Below are 23,202 nucleotides of genomic sequence, written 5' to 3'. Positions count from 1 at the left end.
GTTGTCTGATTTCCTTGTTTCATCCAATTATCACCTCTCAACTAAAAAGGCTGGTCAAATAATTTTTACATTAATTGTATGAAGTTTTTGCGAAATGAAATTATCATCTTCTTTCGTTACTAGTCTAAAGATCTCTAGAGGCAGTTCTCCTGCCTGAACGAGTTATGAAAATCCCTGGAAAGTTTCCAAAAATTCCGACTTCTGCCCTTAAAGGAAGTTGAATGTCTCGCCCTCTTTCATTTTCTTGAGGCAGCCTGTAGTCGGACTTCCCGCATTGCTTGAAGAGTTGAAGACTTAGCGCAATTTTCAATCTTCAACCGGCGCTAATCTACTCGCTAAAAAATAAGTTAAGGCAGCTGATTTTGTATTATCGAGACGTCTTTCGTCCTACCAGGATATTTGTAAGTCGTCTGACCCAGCTTTCTACTCGGCATATTCCTCACTGGTTTGTAAAAACGGTAAGTGCGTTAGCGAATTCGTTAAGATTTTCTGTGCATGTACGTACTCATTCTATTGCGTCCGGTATGATTGTGTTGAATGATGCAGCAGAAGATCACAATATAAACCACGAACTGATGTTTGTTTCCTTTTCATCACCAGCCAGTAATTGAGTATCTTTGGCGCTTCTCGCATCTCGCATCAGCATCCCGCATAACGCACATGGCATCCTGCATCCAGCGTATCGCATTCCGCAGCCTACATTTCCTGACCGCGTAGGGTTTTTCGTTCAGAGTTTGAGTTGAGAGCTGGGTAAGGGTTCTTGGTTACAATTGTGGTAGTTACTATTAGAATCTTACAATACATGTACCTTCGTATACTTCACTGTCGGGCGAAGCATTGAGTTCTCTGTTTCTTTGTATATTTTTCATTGACACTGATTGTTTGAACCAGTTCAACATTTCTACATTACAATGGGCTAAAGCAGGAGCCCATCACTTGGGCTCCTGGCTAAAGTAGGTTTAAGGGGCCAAAGCAGATGCAATATTTCACGTAGCTGATCCAGTCTGATAAATGACAAAATTCTCTTTTTTTATGGGCTAGGTCAGGAGCCCCTTATTTAGCTAGGTACACTTGAGAGAATCCTGAAGTGTCCAACTTTCCGCTACAACTTACTACTGTCTGTCCCACGCTCGTGACAAGACGAAAAAAAACATCTTTCTCTATTACTACAGTACTGTAAGTCAAATAACTGGAGCCCGTTTGCATCAAAGTTGCATTATTTTTAGCGCAAAAAGGAAAGGAAAGCAAATAAATCTATTTATAAAATATAATTTTAGTTACAAGATATATAAGGAGGGAGGAGAAAGGGGACAAACCATTTTTGTCCCCAAGAGTCAATTACGTTCTCTGATTGGCTTAGAACGACTTTGAGCGACGTTCGGTTTGGATTCGAATACAGAGCGCGTGATCATTCAACTCCAAAGAAAAAGGAGCTTTTCCCTTTTCGAGAGTTTCTTTTCATATTCAAATTTCCCTAGCGTCACACGGGAATGTCTAGGTAAGCTGTTTGAATCAAAGCTGAATGACGCAGCTTTGAATGAATAGAAGCTATCTGTGTATTTGTAGATTTGCATGCTTTGTTTACTAATGCACTCACGGGCTTTGTCTCAGAAAACTCAGATCCGGGCCGATTGGTAAACAAAAGGGAACTAGCCAAGACAAGGGATGTTTGAAGGTATGGTAATCAGTGTTTCCTCTTAGATTGTAATGATACTATTCATGATTTTATGCGGTTTGATTCCTCTCTACGTTTCACCTTGATATCGATCGCTCGTGGGGCATGCGAAACTGAAATTTTTCGTTCTAGACGTCGGAAAGAACTATTTGTCAATTACCTTTACGTTCGCTTGAGTGTTTGAATCACTCATTCTTTGAATGATGAGTATTAATTCTTTTCCCGGCTTTCATTCGATGTAATACATTCTTTGAAACGACAAGTGATAGTGTCATAAACATTTTCTCATCCGTGACTGAACAATAAAGAATAATTTGCAATCGGTAAAAGATATTGGACTATTTAGCCTTTGCGCCTCTGCCAAAAAATTAACATCGCTTTTGTAAACGGCTTTAACTGTTATTTGTTGCGTTATCTTGTTGTAAAACCGACTAAGACAAGCTAGAGTAGCTTAATTTTCTCTCGTAAACGATTTGAATTTCATTGAGAGAGTCTCTAGGCAGCACTCAAAGTCAATGATGTAAATATCCACGTATTATTTGAGGTAAGTTATCTTCTTCAATTTGATCGCAGCCAAAACTCATTCAAAATAATTGTCTAACACATATTTTAATTGTTAGAGCTCGATAAGTGTAACAGAAGTAATCTTAATGTAGAGAATGGCTTTGTAATTTATTTAAAGGCGGGGATAACGTTTATGCAAGTCATTAAACGCAGTTTCAATTTTTTACTTTGAATGACTTTGCGTTCACATATTCGTACCTGACGCGCTATATTATATTTTTCGTTTTGATATTGCGATTAAACATTTATAGCCAAGAAACCATATGTCTAACAAAGTGACACAATTCGACGGGAAAATGTAATCTAAACTCTCAGAAAGCAGGTGGTAGAAACTCGCCTACAGTTCCATGTTTCTGAAATGATTGGCAGTTCATAGTAATTTCTTCTGTAGGGAAAACAGTATTTTCAGTTGGTAATGTGTTTTGTCAGGGTATCCTTCGGCAATAATTTTTTATGCCTTTGGGCCTGAGCTGACTCAGTCTCAGAATATTCAGTTGAAAACAAAACCACTCTGTTCTCTGTTGATCTAAATAATTCATAGTTGTTTGATCTAGGAAATCAAACTGTTAATAGGAAAATAGTTGTTGACAAAGACAGAATGGAGTGTAGGTTTGAAAATCACTTTGTAACTTCCAGATCTCTTCCTAGAGGAAGTGATTAAAAATGATAACATCACTATGTGAACATTCAATTTTATCTGACTTTAAATTTTGCAATGCATTATCTCAGCTATTGATGACAAGCTAAGAGACGAATTCACCTTTGTTCGTCTCTGTGTACCTAGTTTTGTAATTCGATTCGATCAATTTTTAAGTATCTATTTTTTGTTTTGTTTTGTTGTTGCCTTAGAAATTAGTAATGATCAATACTTTTTACTCTATGTTATTTTTATTTCATATTTTACTATGAGTGGGTTAATTCTTTTAATATTTGTGAGATTGATTTTGAGACATACCCTTTTCTCTGTGGCACGGTCTCTTGAGTAGTCAGAAGGAGTGTTGGAATCAGAATACCTGGCTAATATGCAGTGATACTTTCAGCAGAAATGTGTGAGAATTTGATGTGTAAAATTTTGTTTTTGATGTGGAAATCAACACGAAATCTTCATTTGAGAATTCTGAAGTGACTAAATATCACAGAAGTAACATGTTTTAAACGAGTCAGGGAAAAATTTGTTTTTATTATTTCACTGTTTAATATTTTGACCTAATGTTACTTTGCTGTTGAAAATGATTTACTGAAGAAATCATTAAAACTGACCATATCACCATGGATTGCTAGTTAAGTTTGATTCCTGATTCTTTAACCTTTCAAATCTCAAGATCAGATTGTTAATTCTCCCCACAAGCTGCTACACATTTCCTTGTAAGTTAGTTGTCAGAATTTAGTGTTGGACCAGGATAACAACTTCTACCTGATAAGTTTGTGTATTATCATTACCTGTTTATTGGATAATGTATAGATACATAGAGAGAGAAGTTACATGTTTATCACTTATGGGAGTTAATGGTTAAGAAAGAATGTCTGATTAAAATTTTTAATTCATACAAATAGCACTGACCAATTTCAGTATCAGAGAAACTATGCACCCATCCTCCCCCCCCAACCAACAACAATCACTAGGTATCAAGGTAGGGTCAATGTTGGGGGGGGGGGGGGTAGGTGCTCAATTTCCTGGATACTGACATTGATCTCATAGTACAGGTATCATTCCTGATTTTGCTAGTTTGGATGTTTCAAGTTTCTTCTGGTCCTTTTTAACTATCTACTCTCTGTCAATAATATTATTAACCCTTTAACTCCCAATATCTCATTAGTAATTCTCCTTACTGTCTGCCAAACAGTTCTTGGAATGTTAGTTTTGAGAATTTGGTATTGGATCAACCTATAATCCCCTGACTGATATTTTTCTCTATTCTTATCACTTGTTTACTTGGTAGTGTATTGGTATTGTAGGGAGAAATTCTGTCTTGGTCACTCATGGGAATTCAAGGGATAAGAGAAATAGCTAAATAAGAATATTTTCCATTGCAATTTCAGTCAAATGATATACTCAAGAATTTTAGGGAAAGTGAGTGAAGGATGCTGGATGTATAATGATGTGGGGTGTATATTCAGATATACTGAATTGGGTCTTAAAAATTGCACTCAGTCTTAACCCTTTAACTCTCAAGATCTCATTAGTAATTCTTCTTACTGTCTGCCAAATGATTCTCATTATGCAAGTTAGGAGAATTTGGTTTTGGATCAATTAGTAATCCCATCATTGATATTTTTCTTTATTCTCATCATTTGTCTGCATGATATTGTATAGATATAGAAAGGGGAAATTCTGTCTTGGTCACTCACGGGAGTTAAAGGGTTAATTCTGTAGTTGCAGTTTTGTGTGACATTCAAAGTTGAGATGCTGTCATCTTATACCTCCCTCACACTGCTTGTATCTTCATCAATGGCAGCTTTTTAAGCCTTTATTACGTAATTTAGTCATTTTGGTGCTTGCTATGGATGAACTTTGGAAAGATATCTCTTTCTGCGCTTTCCTTGGCTTAATTTCCATTGTTAGGTAAGATTTGTCTTACAATGTTCCCTAAAATCAAACTTTTGGATTAGGCAAAGAGTGGTTGAATTTATCAAATAATACAATTTCATTCTGCCTAAAAAAACCAAAACAGAGGGAAAAAACAACACACCAGACCTGTCATATGTTCATGATTTCCTGTCAATTTAATTTTATTATTAATTTAATTTTGGCAAAGAGAAATTCTTTAAATCCAAATAAAGGGGGAATCTAATCAAACTGGTTTGAAAATTTTAAACCAATGAAAAAAATTTAACAATGATGACACATTGAGTGTTCCAAGGGAGATAGCTACTTTCATTGGGTTGGCTGGTAAAAAATTTATTTTACATTTTCCAGTTATGAAAGGATTCTCATTCAGTTAAGCCTTGGTGGACAATTGGAACAAGGATCTTCCATTAGTATTAAATTATCAGAAAATGACTTTCTTATAAATAAAACATGGCATTTGTGATGGTAGTCAAAAACAAATTGTAAGTCAGAATGAATGGTGTCAATTAAACTAAAACTAAATTAAGAAATCTGATTAATATTATGCTTTTTTGGAGATTAAATTCACTTTAACCTGGTTTAAATTTAGGAAAATAAGAAATTTTGATGAAGTTATGAGAACCAATTTTTTGTGCTGAATCTCTACATGCTTTTTATGTAAAATTAAAATTAGGTGTGCAGATATTGGCCCCCGACATATTTCAAATAAATGTGGTCTAGGAAATATGTTGATTTGATTTCCATGTCATGACCTTCCAAGCTGATTTCCTTACTAGAACAATATTTTTAAGTTTATAAATTTGTTTCAAATAGTATATTAATTAAGATATGTGAACAAAAGTTTTAACATAATTAAAAAATATAGAAATGATTGTTTTAGTGTATTAGATATCCTGTTATTACAATCATGTATTATTTGCTATCTTGTGCTAATCTTTGTTTGATACTGTTTGTCAATTAAGTGTTACCGATAATTTATACAGGTGATAGCCATTGTATAAATTCAATTGTTGTCTTTCATCCTGAAGAGACAGTTTTTTGAATTGTGTTGCAAATACATGAACACTTTTGTATTGTTGTAATCTAGTCTGAGTGACAGCTGGTTTTTACCAGTTTGCTTATGTAATCTGCAAACAGGAAACTCTACTTATGTCTAATGTTAGTTTTCAAAACAGGAAGATACGTTCTGAGCAATGCAGGACTTATTTGTTACGTTGGGAAAATTAGCAGTAAGGTGACTCTCCAGGAAAAAATAGTTGTGCAGTGAAAAGAAACTTTGCAATTACTATTCTCATCCAGTGCTTCATTAATGTTTTCCATTATGGAAGGTATGTTAGTAGTAGTGTTGTGCATAACTACATATTAGGATCTTTTGACAGGAAACTAAATTCTGTTTCTTATTTATGAAAACTTTAGCACATTACATGCTGTCAAGATGACGATAACAAACCCATCAGCAACATCAAAATAGTTGTATCTTTAACTAAACGTGAGCAAGAGTTTTGTTATTTGAAATTGATGTTGACACTTAAAAAATGCTAGAAGATATTTTAAGTTAACAAGTCAGGAGAGTTAAGATATTCTCTGTTTTATCAACATTAAACAGGAAACTTTACTTAAGTCTAATGTTAGTTTTCAAAACAGGAAAATATATCCTGCGCAATGCGGGACTAATTTGTTACGTTGGGAAAATTAGCAGTCGGGTGACACTTCAGGAAATAGTTGCGCAGTGAAAAGAAACTTTACAATAGATTTCTGTTCTCATCCAATACGTAATGTTTTTCATTATGGAAGGTATGTTAGTATTCGTGTTGTGTATAACTACATATTAGGCTCTTTTGAGAGGAAACTAAATTCTGTTTTCAAATTTATGAAAACTGAAGCACATTTACATGCTGTCAAGATGACGATAACAAACCCATCAGCAACATAAAAATAGTTGTATCTTCAACTAAACGTAAGCAAGAGTTTTGTTATTTGAAACCGATGTTGACACCTTAAAAATGCTTGAAGATATTTTCAGCTAACAAGTCAGGAGAGTTAAGATATTCTCTGTTTTATCAACCTTTAACAAAATCTTTGCAAGGTCATCCCTTATGCTATTTAATATAAACAGTTTTGTTATGAAGAATAAATAGACCTAATAGATTTGATATTGTTTTGAAATAGAGGTTATTTGTGGTCAAGTTATTTTGAGGTGTTTTAATACACTGTATGCTGCTTTTGATTCTAGACTTACAGAATTCATATAACAATTCTTTCGTAACTAACAAGAGACATAATTTTTCTGAAGATTTCACTGTTGTATACATGTACATAATCACAACTTATACAAAATGGGGTCAGTAGGAATGTTCTCTTTGGAAATGAAAAGCCAGTTTTCAGAGTGTCTGTATAGAGTATAGCTTAATAATTTAATTTATTATTTGGAACATTTATTTAAGGGCAGTGTTTGTTCCATTACATGAAACAGAGACATGTTTAAAGTTTCTTGCTTTATTGACAACAATTTCCAAAGATATTAACAGTAGATTACCAGGAGGTACCCAGGACTGTAACTGAGGAATAAGGTTGCTGACTGAAATTCCAAGTGAGGCAGCTCAATAATTATTATTTGATATCCAATGATTGTGCTTAATCTGAGAAGTGTCCATTGTGCTTTACTGAGTGATCACTGGCCAAAATTCCATTGTGGTGATCACTGCTTATTCATGCTGCAAATTTTGTTAACATGTAGCGCTTAGCAAAAACTCTGGGTACCATCCGTTTTTCTTTAATTCATATATCTTATAATATTATATATTCACCTTATCCTCCAATAATATGTCAGTATTCTTCTGATTTGGTGGACTTATATCAAAGGCAGTGTCTATTGGTTTGTCTGTGAGTTAAATTGGAAGCAGCAATCAGCTCATGGGTCTATAAACTCCTTTTTGATTTTCATGCAGTTTTCAAAATATCTTTTTTCTTATCATGGCAGGCACAGATGTCAAGAACACTGAATTTGGATAAAAGTGAAGCTCTAGATTCAAGTGTAAGAAAGAAAGACGACATTCTTTGCAGATCTTTGAGATCTTTCAAGGTAATACTTTTTGATATATAAAACTGCTCTAATTATATCATTACTAATAATTGTGGCTGGTCATGCAAGTTCATTACTGGTGTTTGAAATTGAATCCATTCCGTTTTGTAATTTCAAATAATGTTACAGTACAAGTATTGATTCTGAAAGTGTTCAAATTAGTTATTGAGCCCTGATTTGAACATTTTCAAACTAATTGCATCATTTGGAGATTACAAAACAGATCCAGTCTGAGGGGTGGGTGGGTGTGTATTACCAGCCAGGGTCAAGCATACTGCTACATTTAACCAGGTCAGCTCATCACACATAAGAAAGATAATGAATTTTTGGCCTCAAGTTTTTAGTTAATCTTTATTATTGAAGCTCTAAGCCTTTGATAATTAGTCAGACCTTGATCTTAAATTTTATGTTAACTTTATAGGTGCCCTCAATTTTTTTAATTAAATGAGGGTTTGTTTTTCTAAATCTATTTCAGAAACGTGGCAGCCATTTAAACATAAAGAATCTTGACATCAAAGATATCAAGGTTGGAATGTATATTCTATCCTTTTGGTTGTTATTCTCTGTTTTCTCTCATTATGATAATCCCTGCCATCATTTGTGATTATGGATTGTTTACATCACTCTTGAGCTGCTACTTTTTTTAGTTACCATGGTGAGTGGGGAAAATTGTTTAGGCCAAATTTTCCACAAAAGTTGCCAAGTTGGTGATGTGTTTTAACCATGCAACAAGCTGTTATATTTCTATTCCTTAATGTTAATTTTCTAAAGTTGGTGGGCATTTTATACAATTGGGATGAAAAAGAAAATGTTTTTTGTGTTATGAAGTAAAATAACTCTGCAGAGTAAGAATTTATGGACATGGATAATTTGCTTTACCCCAAACCTTACCTGGGAGTTATACCTGCTTGGAATTCTGTCTGGGTTTTTTGACTAAGCCTCCTCCTCTTATATAGAGTGAAAAATTTTCAACAAACTGTCAGAAGTTAAAGCTTAGTGGCCAAACAAAAGAACCTGGCTGACAATCATTTTTGGATTTTCACTTGATAATTCAAGAGATAATACTAAGAACGAGGCAAATTTGTACAAAAACAAAAGTGATGTCCAGAGCGTTGGTAATATTAATGGAGTTATTTATCTCACTTCGACTTAATAACATAAACATTAAGTTGGGAGCATATTAGTGATTAAAGCTTTCAACATAAGTGTCAAAAACATGGTGCCAAATGGGTGCCTAAGCTTCAAATTAAGTGAGGGGAAACAGACAATGTTGTGTAAAAAGAAAATGAGGGAGTGTTAATGATATTTATGGATTTAATTGTTTATCTAACTTCAATTTGATGCCCTAAACACTAAATTATGCATGAGCATATTAAAGCTTGCTACATATTAAGTATCAAACACATGGTATCAACGTGGAGACTAACCTTCAAAATTCCTCACATGTTGTTATAGTGACCAAATTGGTGTCAGTGTGGAGCATTAGTAGTTTTAAAAGCTAACAGAATGTAAGGACACTTATTATAAGAGAGGTTACTTTGCAAATATGTGTCTTTAACCCTTATACTTCCAGAAGTGATTAACATATAACGTCTCCCCATAATATCTATCCAGCAGAAAGGTAGTGAAAATACTCAGACCTATCAGGTTAAGTTGTCATCTTGATCTAACACCAAACTCTCGTAACTAATTTACAAGGAAATGTGTAGCAGCTAGAGGAGAGAATTAACAAACAGATCTTGGGAGTGAAAGGATTAATGTGTTGGGGTCTATTTTTGTTTCACCAGAAACAATTACGGAAAAGGAAACGCAGTGATCAGCAAGACAGTGCGACAAATATGGAGATTAAGGTCTGTAAATGAATATCTTGAATGTGTTCCAAGTTTTAATTTTTACAAACAGCACACAATTATTATTACTTTTATTCATTATGATGTGATATATAGGAAAATTTTTTTTAACAGCTGTGGAATGAAAATAAGCTGTATGGTAATTCTATCTAGGTTTGATAACTTAGCATTGCAATTTTTGAAACTGCAATTTGGGGTAATTGAAGATTATGGATTTACTTGAGAAGGAGTTAATTGGATCAAACTCTCAAACCAGACCAGAATTAATAACAGATGCTTTTATCAGCAATGAAAAAGTGTTTTCATCTTGTAAATGGCCTTTTTTGAGGCTGATATAATTTTGAATGAATGCAAGTTTCTTTTATCGTGGATCAGCATAAATATTTAAAAGCATATGCTAAGTGACACAAATCATAATTGTGATTGATGGCTTTGTTGTTCAATTCAGTTAATAAAGATCACGCTTACTACAATTTAAAATGGCAGTGCCCTTAATAAGATCTTAAGAATATGGCTGCTTGAGTTTATCACCTGTCAGAAACTGGGCACATGTTTTAGTTTCAAGTGGAAAAAAATTCTAAAATACTTGAGAATGTAGACTGTTAAACTTCTGGATGAAGAAGAATAACCAGCAGTATTAGACAATGGAAAAAAAAAAGATTTATGCAACTAAGTCTGGGGCATCATTAACAATTACAGAAAAAACAACATTCACTGCTTTTTACCCCAAATTTTTAAATTACCTTGATGTACTGTGAATCAAATACTTAGTCCTTCTAATATTGCACATTAATTTCTTTTAAATGTGGATTATTTCGCAGTGCTTGTCAAGCATAATACTGAACTTTTTGACTAACATTGTATTATGTCAGTAGTGATTTATGATTCATGCTTTATCACCGAATGGCTTATAATAATGCGAAAGATGATCTTTAAAAAGCCCCCTCAGTTTTATACAATAGCTGACATTGATGGCAGAACACTCTGTCTTTACCATAACTTATCTGAACTCAGTGATCACGCTTCTTCAAAATAACAAAGGCCTTGTTTCACAGAAAATTGTGAATATTGGATGTGATCTTATTTAATAGTGTTCCACAAAATTTGAGAGAAAGGTGTGTTCATCATATACACTCCTACGCAACTCACAATACAGCATTTACCAGAATTAGTTATGCAACACATTAAGAAATGCTTGACCAGGATTTACCTAAAACATGTGGGAGAAAGATTTTCCTGTGGTTTTCCTTGCTTGTGGTGAATTCATAAAGGAAGGAATTAACTCTTAAAAAGCTCTTGCATTTCAAAGGTGTCTCAGCTATTTGTTCTACTTAGCTTGCTGTATCATGTTTCATTAATGTCTGCCGGATCTAAATTTAACACTGAAATGAGGCCTTTGTCTGTGTGGAATTCCTGTGATCATATTTCATTCACACAAATGAGATCAACGTGAAATGGCCCAAGCATCATTTATGATTTGGATCTAATCCAAGCAAGTATGATATACACGTACAAACATTTGCCTTTCTAAAGAGTGGATTTTTCAATACCTTGAATGTCACACTTCAGGCGACAGTTGTTATTGAGTGTGGTTTTTATTTGAGTTCAACGCAACTGACATCTGGTCTGTTGAAAATTTTGCCTCTGCCTGAATTCTCAAGGAGAAACCATCTCAACTTAGAGCATGATCAAACCGCTTCTTCGCCGCCACAGTATTTCCACTGCCGCTCAGTTCTTTGAGCCGGCTCCTTCACCCACCAGAGCTGTGATTCACCAGGTGTCTAAAGATTTTACGAGTAGTATATTTTACATTTTCATCAAATGTCTATTGTATCATTTATTTTTGGAACAAAAACAATGTACTGATCAATAACATTTACTGTCTCTCTCACAGGAACCTACAACAAAGAAGATTTGCCCTGTTTCCAGTATGACTGTGTCAGCTGATGCATCACCTGATGTAGCCAAGAAAGGAATCTTAGTACAGGTTTGTTCACATGCCAAATGAAATTCAAAAAATAAATTTAATGTGTGATAGTGCTGTTATTTAATTTTTCTGTCAGTAAAGGCATTTATTTATATTTATGTTTATGACACTGGTTCTAATCTAAACCAAACATGTTAAACCTTTTTGGCTCAATTGCCATCAATCAACTATAAATTTTAAAATTTTGTGAAATATAATTTGCTTCTTTGAAGAAAGGTAACTGTTTTCTCTGGAGAGACTTAACTGATGCTTTTAACTTCAAGAAATCTAATGTACTGGTTCAGCAAAAATAGCATAAACTTATGCTTCTTTCTTAGGGAATTGAATTACAGTGTTTTCTGATATCAGTGTCTGCTTTTAGAATCGTACACTTTCATGAAGATGTCAGGTCTTTGTCTCTCATTAGTTAATTAACAGGGTTATCAGCCTCTCCTGTTGTTAACTGCTTCAAGATTTTAATACCCAGAGGTTTTTTTGCTTTTCAGCGATCAGTAAGTTTACGATCCAGTCTAACAGTCAAAGATTCTGACTTTGCCAAAAGGTATAGGCTTCTCCCTACTCCAACAAAGCATCGGCCAAGCAAGGTATGGTCTTTGTCATTCAATTTATCTGCATGTTGTAACATGTCATGTGTAGTTTCGTATATCGCAATTATTCACCCTGAATCATCACCTTCTTTCATTCCTGGGCATTTGTTAAATTGTATGTTAACAAGGCCAAAAGGAAAATGTAGATTTGCAAATTTTCCATATTCCAAGGATAAAAGACAGAATTTAACTAGATTGGGCTCATAAAAGAGGAGTAAATAATTCTTTTATTTATAACAGTGTGCTTTAATTCCTAAGGGATTAAAAACATCTTGATAATTTCATTTAGAAAGCCGATGTCATGCAACCGTACTAGAGTATTTTTGGGACCCTGACTGTAAATTTAATGCTATCATTTAAGTATCATGTTTCCTTACAGAGATTTGAAATAACTCATTCTGCACTTGAAGCAGTGAAAATTTCTTCTACAATGGCTCATGCACATTACAATGCCTTAATTGTTACTTTCTCACAAGGTCATCATAATATGAATTGTCAATGAGAAATTCTTTGACCTTTAAAGCCTACCCATTTTTTTTTTTCGCGTTGAAAGCCCACACTTTGACACGAAAATTCAATTTACTCTCTCTCTGATCCAATGCAGATAATCGTGTTAACTGCATTTATAAATGCTGTAGGTAGCTTTAGTTAGAAACAATGTTAACGGCCACATTGTTCAATGCATTATTTTCTGCATTTGACTGATTAGACATACTGATTAAAAAGATTTAATGCCAAAATTATTAAGTTACTATTTTTGCCTGACTATTGCTTCTTTGAAATAACGCAATTTTTCAAGTTACCTTTTGCCTTGTTCATCCTATTTCCTATTCTCATGGATGTTAATGAAAATGTTAAAAATTTTAAAAGAAGCGAGAGTATTTTTTCACTCCTTCTGTTTTATATAGGACACTCCAATTAGAATAACCACAAGCTAATTTTGCAAAGTAAACATAGCAGATAACAAGATTTAAAAGAATCCAACAAGCTCGCAGGAAATTTGATTTAGAGGGCTTTTTAAGAGAGCTTTTGGTGTTAAACTTTGAACTTCAGGGAAACAAACTTAAGGATTTGTAAGTGGCAGTGGTGAACTCTAAGCCGAACTGTCCATTCATGCTGTGATGAACACTCGCCATAATAAAAGTGAAGAGGTGTACATTGACAAATAGAGTACTTATCATTTAGTTGAATATGAACAAATAGCTATTTACATTTTCAGTGAGAAAAACCTAAAGGAATATTTTTTATAATCAGCCAAACCGAACATTGAAAGAAATTTTGTTTTCTTAAACTAAGTTTTTTAAGGTGTGCTTTATTTGATAAATTTCTCAGTTTTAGAGTTTAGAGGTTTAAGATTTCTTGATTTGTTGTTGTCTTCCTATATTAGTCTTGGAGTGAGACAGTTTCTAGCAATGGAATTAGTACTACTCTTTCACAGACTGAAATAAAACGGCAAGAGGTGAGTTCAGCAAGTTTCAGACAAGCAGTTAGCCAATTTCTGTCTTCTGAAATTTTCATGTAAGCTGTACAAAATGTATTTAACCTTATAAACAAAGTTTTCCATAGCTCAGTGGTAGAGAATTGTGCAGCAAAATTGGAAGCCCGTGGGTCAAATTCTTGCTGTGTACTCAAATATTTTCTTTCTCTGTGGCTCATGACAAAATGAGTAACAACATTATTTTTTCAAAAGATCTTGCTAAAAGTTTCCTTTCTGATCAAGCACTGGGATGCAAATTTTTAAGGCCAAACTGAAAAACTGAAAACATAAGGTTTTGTGTTTTCATGACACCATCTAAGAGATGCTTTTTATACTCATGCTAGACCAGAATTTAATTTATTAAAGTCATCATGCTCTCAAAAATGGTATTACCAAACTGACATCAAAATGTTGAGCTGCAAGAAAAGAGTTTTTCTTTACTTGATTGTTTGAAAATTTTCATGGCCCAGATTTCATTTTGAGGAAGTCATTATCCTGGTTTGAAATTTCAAGAAGTGAATTTTTTCTGATGACAGGCTATTTATGAGGTTTGCACAGGAGAAGAAAATGTTGTGGCTGATTTGAAAATGATAAAGGAGGTAAGAGATATCTCAAGATATTATTAGAGATTAAAATTGTGTATCTTGGAATTCTTATCTTGTTTGATGTGAAGTGGCTGTGTTTCCTCAGTTTAAACTCTGCTGCTCAACTAGTCTGTGAACCCTTACACTCTCCGATCTTAGTGGTAATTCTCCTTACTACCTGCTTTCAATTCTTATGAAGTTAATTTGAAGAATTTGATATTGGATCAACTAGGTACCCCCTTGATTGACATTTGTCTTTATTCTCATCACTTGTTTGCTTGATATTGTTTTGATATTGTAGGAGGAAATTCTGTCTTGGTCACTCATGGGGTGAACAGGCTCTTATAAGCACTAGTATGATCAGCAAAGCTTTGAGAGAAGAACTGATTAGGGGCCACACTGCTTATTAAAGCCTATTCATGTGCTATTGTTGAATCTCCTTGAGTGACTTCCCTTTGAAAGTTTTTATCACTTGAAAGAAGATTTTTATATTTTTTTGAAGAGTTGCTAACTGTTGTTGCGATTTGTTATCCACCATATTTCATGTATATGTATATTAAGCTCCTGTTTTGCATTACTATCCTCTTTATTTTTTACTTTATCATTGTGAGCAGGTTATAATCCTAAATATTGTGTCAAACTAGATTTTATCCTTGTTGCCATGACATTAAATGACAATCAGTTTTTTAAGGTGCCTAGGGAAACTAATATTGGCTCATGATAGCATTAATTAACTACCCTGACATATTTCTTAGAGTGCCTTTTTTTTTAATTGGCCATGAATATTCCCTGTGTAGTTCTGGGTGATAACAGAGACTTTCTAGAATGTGCAGCCTTAAAAAAAACAATCAGTGAGAACAAACAGTCCTCTAACTTGGATTGCTTGCCCCAGAGTATAGCCTCCTAGAGGTTAGCCTCTTCACAATTTATATGATACATGACCTAGTGTCTGTAAAATGAAAAGAAGGTGGCCGTCTTTTTACAAAATAAATTTTAGGAATCTGTTACACTTCAACACTATATAAAAGGTTGTCCGCATTTTTCTGTGGGCACATCTTCGTGTTGTCAGCACTTTGATATTTTGCTGTCAGTGGGTTTTTTAAATTCTCCCCTGGTTTTGCCCAAAAGTTGGAATTGCCAAAGTGAAGTACCCAGTCTTTCTCTCACAAGGAATCTATTGATGTATTTATGGTTTACTTCATTTGTATGACAGTTTTCGTTTTCTACCTGCTAACTGTAAGTTTATATTTTCTTACAGGTTTATTATGCACCAATGTACAAACTAAAGCTAATGAATGAATATGAATTTATGAAGATCTTTGGCTGTTTAGAAGTTTTATTAGCTCTCCATCAAGGTATGGACTCCATAACCCTTTACACCCTAATATCAGTATGCATATTCTCCATACTGTTCTCTGCACATTTCCTAAGGTGCTCTTTAGGAGAATTTGTTTAACATTCAAGAACTTCTTGATTTGGTGATCATTTCCTTTATTTAGGGGTGATATTGTAAGGAGAAATTAGTTGCTGAACACTCTTAGGAGTTAAGGGGTTCAAGAGGAGTGTTTTACTTGGGTGCTTTTATGATCCTTGCTATCAATTCTCCCTACTGTTTGCCATACTTATCCTATACTGTTAGCTCTGAGAATTTGGTTTTGACTCAAACAAAACCCCTGAGGTTGAATTTTGTTTCTTCCCATCATTTTTCTGCTCGATAATGTGTTGCTATTTCAAGAAAGTACTTGATTGAAAAGGCTACGTAGAATACTCTTGAAAATTAATAGTTTGAGACGTAAACTTTGTCGTATTTTCTTGCTTTAGATCTTCACGCGAAGTTAAAAAATGCAAGATCAAGCGATGGTACAACGGACAGTATAGGAGACATCATGTTAAACTGGGTATGTGTGTGTGGAATTGTTTTATGATTGTGTTTATTGCATATTTCTACTATTAGACCTGTTTAGAATACAGAACAACGCTGTTTTCAATCTGGTGAAAAACATTCACCAAATTTCATTTGGAGGAATTCTGTGGTGATGTATTTTTGCTCAAGGCAGTCGCTCATATAAATATTTACTACGCTCCAGAAAACGCTCTTCTTTTTCCACACCAATCAGATTTAAGTCTAAGACCAATTGCGTCTTGGTCACCCGCGTTTTCCCGCGCTTCTGGTGGTTTTGTATCGTTTCATTTTGAGATCTCATTGGCTCCTCGTGACATTTTCTTCTGTTCTGATTGGCTGTTGTGATTGCTTTGCTTTTGCTTTTACGACACTTTTACAACCGAAAAGATCTTTAAATATAAACAGACCTTTTAGAACCCACAATTCTTAACGAATGATTGGCAATGAGTTTCCTTTTTACTTTAGTTTCCAGGTTTAAGATGTTACGCACGATATTGTGCAAACCAATTCGAAGCAAAAACCATTCTCGACGAAAAACTTCGTCAAGGTGGAAGCGTCGCCGATTTTTTGCAGGTAAATCGCGATTCCTGGCTGTAGACAGGACGTTTCTTAGAAATGAACCTACTGACGTAGGTTGTAATAACTTTATGATCCTTGCTATCAATTCTCTATATAACTAATACGTTCCCTCCAACTCTGTGGTAAAGTAATGGACCACAAAATCTTAAGGCCTGGGGATAGATTCCTTGTGGGGTGAGTGGAATGGGGCTGGCTTTTTTCGTCGTTTTACTCTCTTTTTATAACTTCTGCGTAGAAGGGCAAGGAATTCCTTCCGTCAACCACACCTTGCAATTACCGTCTCCTAGGTCAACTGTGCTATTACTTTAAGTTCAGCGAAAAACCTCCCGGAAAGCGTGGTTTGCATAGCTTTTCCCGATAAACGCCCTAAATCAACGGAACTGGTGCAACGGAAAAAGAACGAGTGCTGATTATTAGATTCGCGGTTTGCGCGTCATTATAGTTTTTTCACCTACCCGTGTTTTGTTTCTGCTCTAATCTTTGGTTATGGTTTTCCTTTTTTCTCGGAGCGAAGTTATGACATTATGAGCGGAAGATGGGCGGGTGATTTAACACACTAACTCTCCTGATCCGAATAACTCTCCTCACCAACTTGAATATATTTGCTGGTTATCGATAGAACACAATTCTCATCACGTTTTTTTTGAACGATTTATAACTATTGTGGGGAAGAAGTTACATTTCAATCGCCTGTGAGTGTTCGACAGTCAATGAACACGGTTCAAAATTGTGCACTTTAAAGGGTTTTCCTATGGACTCCCGGAGATTTACAAAAATGTTGCTAATTTGTTTCATTAGCTTAACTTCGTCAATTTAAGATTTTCCTTTGGAATATTTTGGGGGTCTTTCAAATTTCGAATTTTGTTTAATTTTATCGTTGTATTCTTTTTCTCAGAGTGCTTTTGAAGAAGTTTTCTGTATTTTTTTCTTCTATTGCGTGTGTTTTGTTTTTCCCTTTATTTCTGCAAAAGTGATTGGTTTTCTGCGAACACCTTACTTAAAGTGGTCAACTATCTTGTTTTCGTATCTGTGTTCTGCGTTGTACTGGCTCGTGAGCTTTCTGGACTCTCCCAAAGGGCAGGCACTATTTCTGTGCAAACATTTCCGGATAACAAAAACCGCCGTGTAAAATGGTGCTACAAAACCAGAAATAGAACGAAACTAAAAATATACCAAAGAAAAACATCGACCAATCCTTTCTTCTCTCAGGGTATTGTGTTTGATCATAGAAGTGCAGACCTAAAGAAAAAAAAAGAAACAGAAAAACAAACTTGTGGCACTCTCAACCACTCCATCTCTCGCGGTCCACTCTGAAATGAGTTTCACAAATGTTTGTGCTGTTTTTCTTGCAGTCCATTGTAACCTTTCATTCTTTACCTTCCTCCTTCTTTTTTGTGTGCTTCCTTTCCAATTTGGCGTTTCTCCATTTAAAACTAATATTTTGGGGTGTCCTTCCCAGTTTAAATATTTTTTCTGGCCGCAACAAACGACTGCTATATTTAAACGCTCGCTCGTAAATGATCCAGCGGAAATGACACTCACGAATACACACGCGTGTGTGTTTTATATTTTGTAACCACAAATCCACCTACTCTCTTTTAATTCTTACAGAGATGCCGTGACTCGCCATTCAGTCGGAAATTAGATCTTTGGAGCTTTTTAGGTAGGTTACATCGCATCGCATCACATAAGCTTCTTTTCCAATTACTTGGAAGGAATTTCCGGTGTTTAAGTACCTTTCATTTCAGCTCAAGTCTTGTTAATATAACCATTGTTTTAACAGAAGTAGCATTGTGTTCTCAGGGTGTTTTAAGTTTTTTTTGTAGCTTAAGTTTGTTAAGTCAGAGATGAAAGAAAGCGCCACTGAGGTGTTTCCCGATAAGTAACTTATTCCAGTACAAAGAGCTGACAACAATCTTTAAGAAGGCCAACTTTCCATTTCTTCATTCCGCTTGCAACAGTTTTGACGCAGGCAGACCGTTAAAAATCTTATTAATTAGGAAAAGCTGTCTATAGATACTGATAAATTATCCGAGGTGGCATCCACATAAATGTTTAGAAATCAGAATGGTAAATTGTTTCGTTGTGTGGATTGAGAATTTGACTGAATCTTAACCAAGCGCGCGTATTTGACTGACCGCACACAAAGCGTGTTTTTGTTATTTTTGTTGGCGCCGAATACGATTTCCTCTTCGCTTATCTCTTGGTTTAGCAAGGGAAGGGTTAATATCAGTTTCTCACGCAATAAGGACAAGGAAAAAAGTAAAACGACAAAAAGAATACTCTAGAATAAACTTCTAATGCGGTCTCATAAACGTGGATGCAATCAGTAGCCAAGAAGTTTTTAAAAAAGGACAAATAAGTAAACACTGTGTAGTGTTGAATAAACTTTCTTAGGGCAACGAGTTAAAGTGGTTTTTTAAACTTCTTTTATTCTTTACGAAATTAAGTAGATAGAAAGGTGAACAGGACTGTCATTGTGAAAAAAAAAAGAAAAAAAATGCAGGAATTTTAAGTCCAGAAAAGTTACCCCCAAGATCATTTTTTATACTTTCATCGCCTTTACTTTGTTCTTGAAAAAATGTTGATGTGTGATAACTGCATCACGTGTGCGTGGTTTTGAAACGTTGATAATATCTCGAAATCTTAAACGCTCTCGTGCAGTCAATTGAAAACCAATTATCGAGTAATCTGGGCGATAAACGCGCTTAAGATTGCATCATTGACTAGTTGTTTATCTTCCTCGGCAGATTCGCCCAGGAGTCGCCTGGTAAAATACCCGCTGATGCTGCGCAGCATACAGAAATACGTGAGTAACACTTTCATTAAGTGGGCGGAATTTCTTTCCAGTAGCTTTCCCTTGGGATTTGAACCGTCAGGGGACCTCCCTCCCTCCCTCCCTGTGGTTTGGGGCTCATGTTTTATTGCTGTCTTCATTAGTTCCTAATGTTATCCCTCAATGGGCTGTAACTTCCGGCCTGTCAGCATAACACGTCCCCGCTTTGGTAGCAGACACGTAGAGTAGGAGATAATTTTGTAGCGAAAATTTGTGACTCAGAAAGATGTCTGAGATCCGAACGGTGGCACCGGATTTGGGTTGGCGAGAGTGAAGCCACTTAAGATATATTTATTTCGGTGAAATTGCGAATAACAGCTAAGGATTTTTATTGTAATGGACTGCTTATATCCTGTTGCTCATATTTCAGACGCCGAAAGAGCACTCCGACTGGCGAAAACTAGAACGAGCTGTGAGTATTGTTTAGATTGGGGAATTTACCCGGGGAGGGGAGGGTAAAGCTCCTCAACCAAGGTTTAAAAGCGTCCAGTTTGCTCGTGAGTATGTTCGTGCAGTAAAACTAGGATCGGAACGAATCTGTAGAAACCTTGATTTTAGGAAATATGTGATATAAGAAGATCAATGAAGGAGCTTAAGTTAAGCTTTTGTCTGTTGCAGATTTGCCGTTTACAAGACATTATAGAAGAAGTGGACAGAAAAACAGGCGAAGCAAAGGTAGTTTGGTTCACGGCCGTTTTATTATTTTTTTTCATCGTTCTTTCATTCCGTGTACGTAAGTTTTTTCTGCCAGTCTGTCTTCAGTTTTTTAACCAGGATGTCTTTGTGTTGCAGTGTCAAGATGTACTTAGTAGAATAGTTTTCTTGGATGACAGACAGGTAATGTTCAGTTGCGTTTTTCGGAAACTCTAATATCTGGGAAATCTTTAATTATTAAAAGGCGCGGGAAATATGGTCAGCGGAAAAAGCGGGAAATCATGTAACTATGTAACTAGCATCAAGGACGAAAGCTGGTACCTAGCGGTAAGCGCGAGAAAGCACGTAATCAGCACCAAGCGCAAAGTATAATATTAGAAGCGCGCAAGCGCATGTTGCAAGAAAAGGTTGCTAAGAGAGTTTAAGTCTGTAACCAGTGCCAAGCGCGGGAAACATGCAAGAATTGCAGAACGCGGAAAGGCATACATCCAGTGCTAGGTACCCGAAACATTCGGGAAAACATATGTTGGTGCGCTACACTGATTTTTGAACTAAGGAGCGCTTTTCACGGTCTAATCCCCTTAAGAGGTATGGGTCGTCGAAATAATTCCTTGGCCATTATCTAGTATGTATAATTTTTTCTGGTAAATTATTGTTGTTATTGTTTGCTTTAGATGTGCCCTCATGTATTCAAGTCCAAGAAGCTTTTATGTAACGGCACACTACGAAATAAACATGGAACGGTAAGAAGAACAGGTGTTTTGATTAAAACCCCCGATCGACGCAACGTCAGAGTTTCTCTAGAAACTTATCCCTTTATTCATTCGTGTGTACTTCTTTCCATTTAGAAGCTACATGTGTTTTTGTCGGAGACAGTCTTTCTGCTCACTCGTCCGGCTACAAGACAGGACCGGGCCAGCTATCAAGTATTCACACAGGTTAGTTTGTTGTTGTGGGTCTGAGATTCCCTCTTATTGGAAATGGAAATGGCGAATTCTCTCTTTTTCTTTATTTTGTGAAGTTCCTACCACATAAGGTTTCGCAGCTGTAAAATGGGACTTCGTAAAAACTGTAGTTTACAAAGGTCTCACAGATTAAAGGTTCAGCTAGATTGGGGATTGTTTAACAGGGATTGCTTAGGAAGGGGTGTTGTTACACAATGGCTAAACTTTTTTTAAATAAGCAGACTGTAGTATTTGGGCCAATTCTGAGCGTGAGAGAGAACAAATCATTCCAGTACACCTCAGGTATTGACTTTTTCCCAATGCTTTTGTCAGCCAATCCCAGTCGAGAATCTGTTGGTCGAAGATCTCTCAGACGGTGACGTCAGAATGGGTGGTTCCTTCAAGACCGCGATCTCAAGACTTGGTACAGGTAAGAGGTAGCATTTTCTTTGTTTTGCCATGAAAGTACAAATTCTAACGAGAAAATGCGATAGGAGCCACTCTAAATATGTTCACTAACCTTCAAGTGATTAGGACTTCGCGTTTGTCTCATAAAAATAAAAATCTGCTTAGCGCCCTTTTCACAAACTTTTCCCGCACACCATTAATGGTTGAATTTTTTTTCAATAGCCAAACACGTTTTCCGAGTATCAAGTACAGATGCAGAAAATGGTCAATCACACACGTTACAAGCTCCCACAGAACAGGAGAAAAAACAATGGTTGAACGCTATTCGAAGCGTGATACCCTGTCCGGAGAACTACAAGACTTATCTCTGATGTTACGCAGGGTTTCACGTCACGCAACACCTCAAATTCTGGACAGTCCGTACGCGCTGAGGTCGGCTAGTTAAGAATGAATACCGTGGATATTACACAAGGATTGTACAGCAGTTGGAAATTGTTTATGTGGGGGCAATGAGTGTCCAAATTATCACCAGCGCTGGTTCCATCGTCGTTTGATGCCATTATAATTTCGGTCTGAGATGCGTTGACAGAACTGAATCCTAGTTAGGACATTTACAACATCAAAGAGGTTTATTAATTGTCCTATTAAGTTTCACAAGGAAGTGAGATGGGTCGAATTTTCTCCATTTTGGAGTGATTTGAATCATGAGATTTACCATGCTAAAGTTGCCTGCTTTTTTTCTAGTTCAATTTTTGCGAAGAAAAGCGGATTGTGAAAAAAAAAAAACAACAACGAACAAACACAACAGTCGTTGCTTTCGCGGGTAGAATAGTCTTGATTCTTCAGACGCACCGACAGGTTTCGGTAACAAAATATTTCCTCTACTTTATAGTGAGCTGTACCATAATATTGTTTATGTCTTGTAATTTATACTAAAAAAACTAGAGCAATTTCCTCTCAATTATTAATAGAGCCGATCGTCGCCTTTTCTATGAAAAACAGCGATGGGTCTTAGCGCGGAAAAAATCACGGGTAATCGGTGAGTCTTAGCTTGCACAGCACCTGATTGGCTCTGGAAACAGTGCTTTATTCTGATTGGTCAAGTCAGAATGCACGCATATCTTCTAGCCAATCATTGCACCTCAATAACGTGGAGTAAATCTCTTTGGTAAAAAAAAAAAAAATTTGATGCATATTAGCGCTTGGCGACCGATTTTCCTTGTCGTTTCAAGCAGTAATCTCCTACAAAATATCTGGCGAATATATTCTAAAAAGAAAAATATTTTATGATAACACGCAATAATATATTGCATTTGTAATGTTAGTGATCAAATTGATAAGTAATGCTTTGGAAATTTAAGTGATAATCGTAGGTATGTGATTTAGGAAAAATTTAGTTTATCCACATAATGAGCCATAAACTTTAATGAAAATTTGGTTTCAAAGCCATACGACTTTCTTACATAGTACATACGAAAATTTTGTGTATATATAAGTGCTGTA

The 23,202-nt window shown here is 35.6% G+C and overlaps 1 protein-coding gene across 8 annotated transcripts; it reads left to right on the top strand.

The window, feature by feature from the left end:
* Positions 1 to 611: 611 nt before the first annotated feature.
* Positions 612 to 22,938, top strand: LOC131773854 (neuroepithelial cell-transforming gene 1 protein). Of its 8 annotated transcripts, none has more exons than XM_066161068.1 (21): positions 612 to 750; positions 1,612 to 1,675; positions 7,789 to 7,890; positions 8,366 to 8,416; positions 9,678 to 9,740; positions 11,635 to 11,727; positions 12,213 to 12,311; positions 13,702 to 13,773; positions 14,328 to 14,390; positions 15,634 to 15,730; positions 16,197 to 16,273; positions 16,744 to 16,851; positions 18,469 to 18,520; positions 19,608 to 19,666; positions 20,064 to 20,105; positions 20,312 to 20,368; positions 20,486 to 20,530; positions 21,022 to 21,090; positions 21,196 to 21,285; positions 21,625 to 21,721; positions 21,922 to 22,938. In XM_066161068.1, exons 3-21 carry the CDS (start codon positions 7,795 to 7,797, stop codon positions 22,068 to 22,070), a joined length of 1,479 nt encoding a protein of 492 aa, XP_066017165.1. In that variant the 5' UTR covers positions 612 to 750; positions 1,612 to 1,675; positions 7,789 to 7,794; the 3' UTR covers positions 22,071 to 22,938. The 8 variants fall into 8 exon arrangements, with proteins under 8 accessions (XP_066017165.1, XP_058945798.1, XP_058945799.1 ...); XM_059089815.2 differs by lacking the exon at positions 612 to 750 and adding an exon at positions 1,413 to 1,498; XM_066161069.1 differs by lacking the exons at positions 612 to 750; positions 1,612 to 1,675 and adding exons at positions 5,945 to 6,136; positions 6,225 to 6,297.
* Positions 22,939 to 23,202: the final 264 nt, after the last annotated feature.

Source organism: Pocillopora verrucosa, chromosome 14, assembly GCF_036669915.1.
Source record: "Pocillopora verrucosa isolate sample1 chromosome 14, ASM3666991v2, whole genome shotgun sequence".
NCBI lineage: Eukaryota > Metazoa > Cnidaria > Anthozoa > Scleractinia > Pocilloporidae > Pocillopora > Pocillopora verrucosa.
This window is presented reverse-complemented; position numbering and strand designations above follow the sequence as displayed.

Bases quoted from the DNA above. Each gene is read 5' to 3' on its own strand.
- LOC131773854 (XM_059089815.2), top strand. The intron at 13,774-14,327 runs GTGAGTTCAGCA...TTCTGATGACAG, and splicing joins CTGAAATAAAACGGCAAGAG to GCTATTTATGAGGTTTGCAC. The intron at 14,391-15,633 runs GTAAGAGATATC...ATTTTCTTACAG, and splicing joins ATTTGAAAATGATAAAGGAG to GTTTATTATGCACCAATGTA.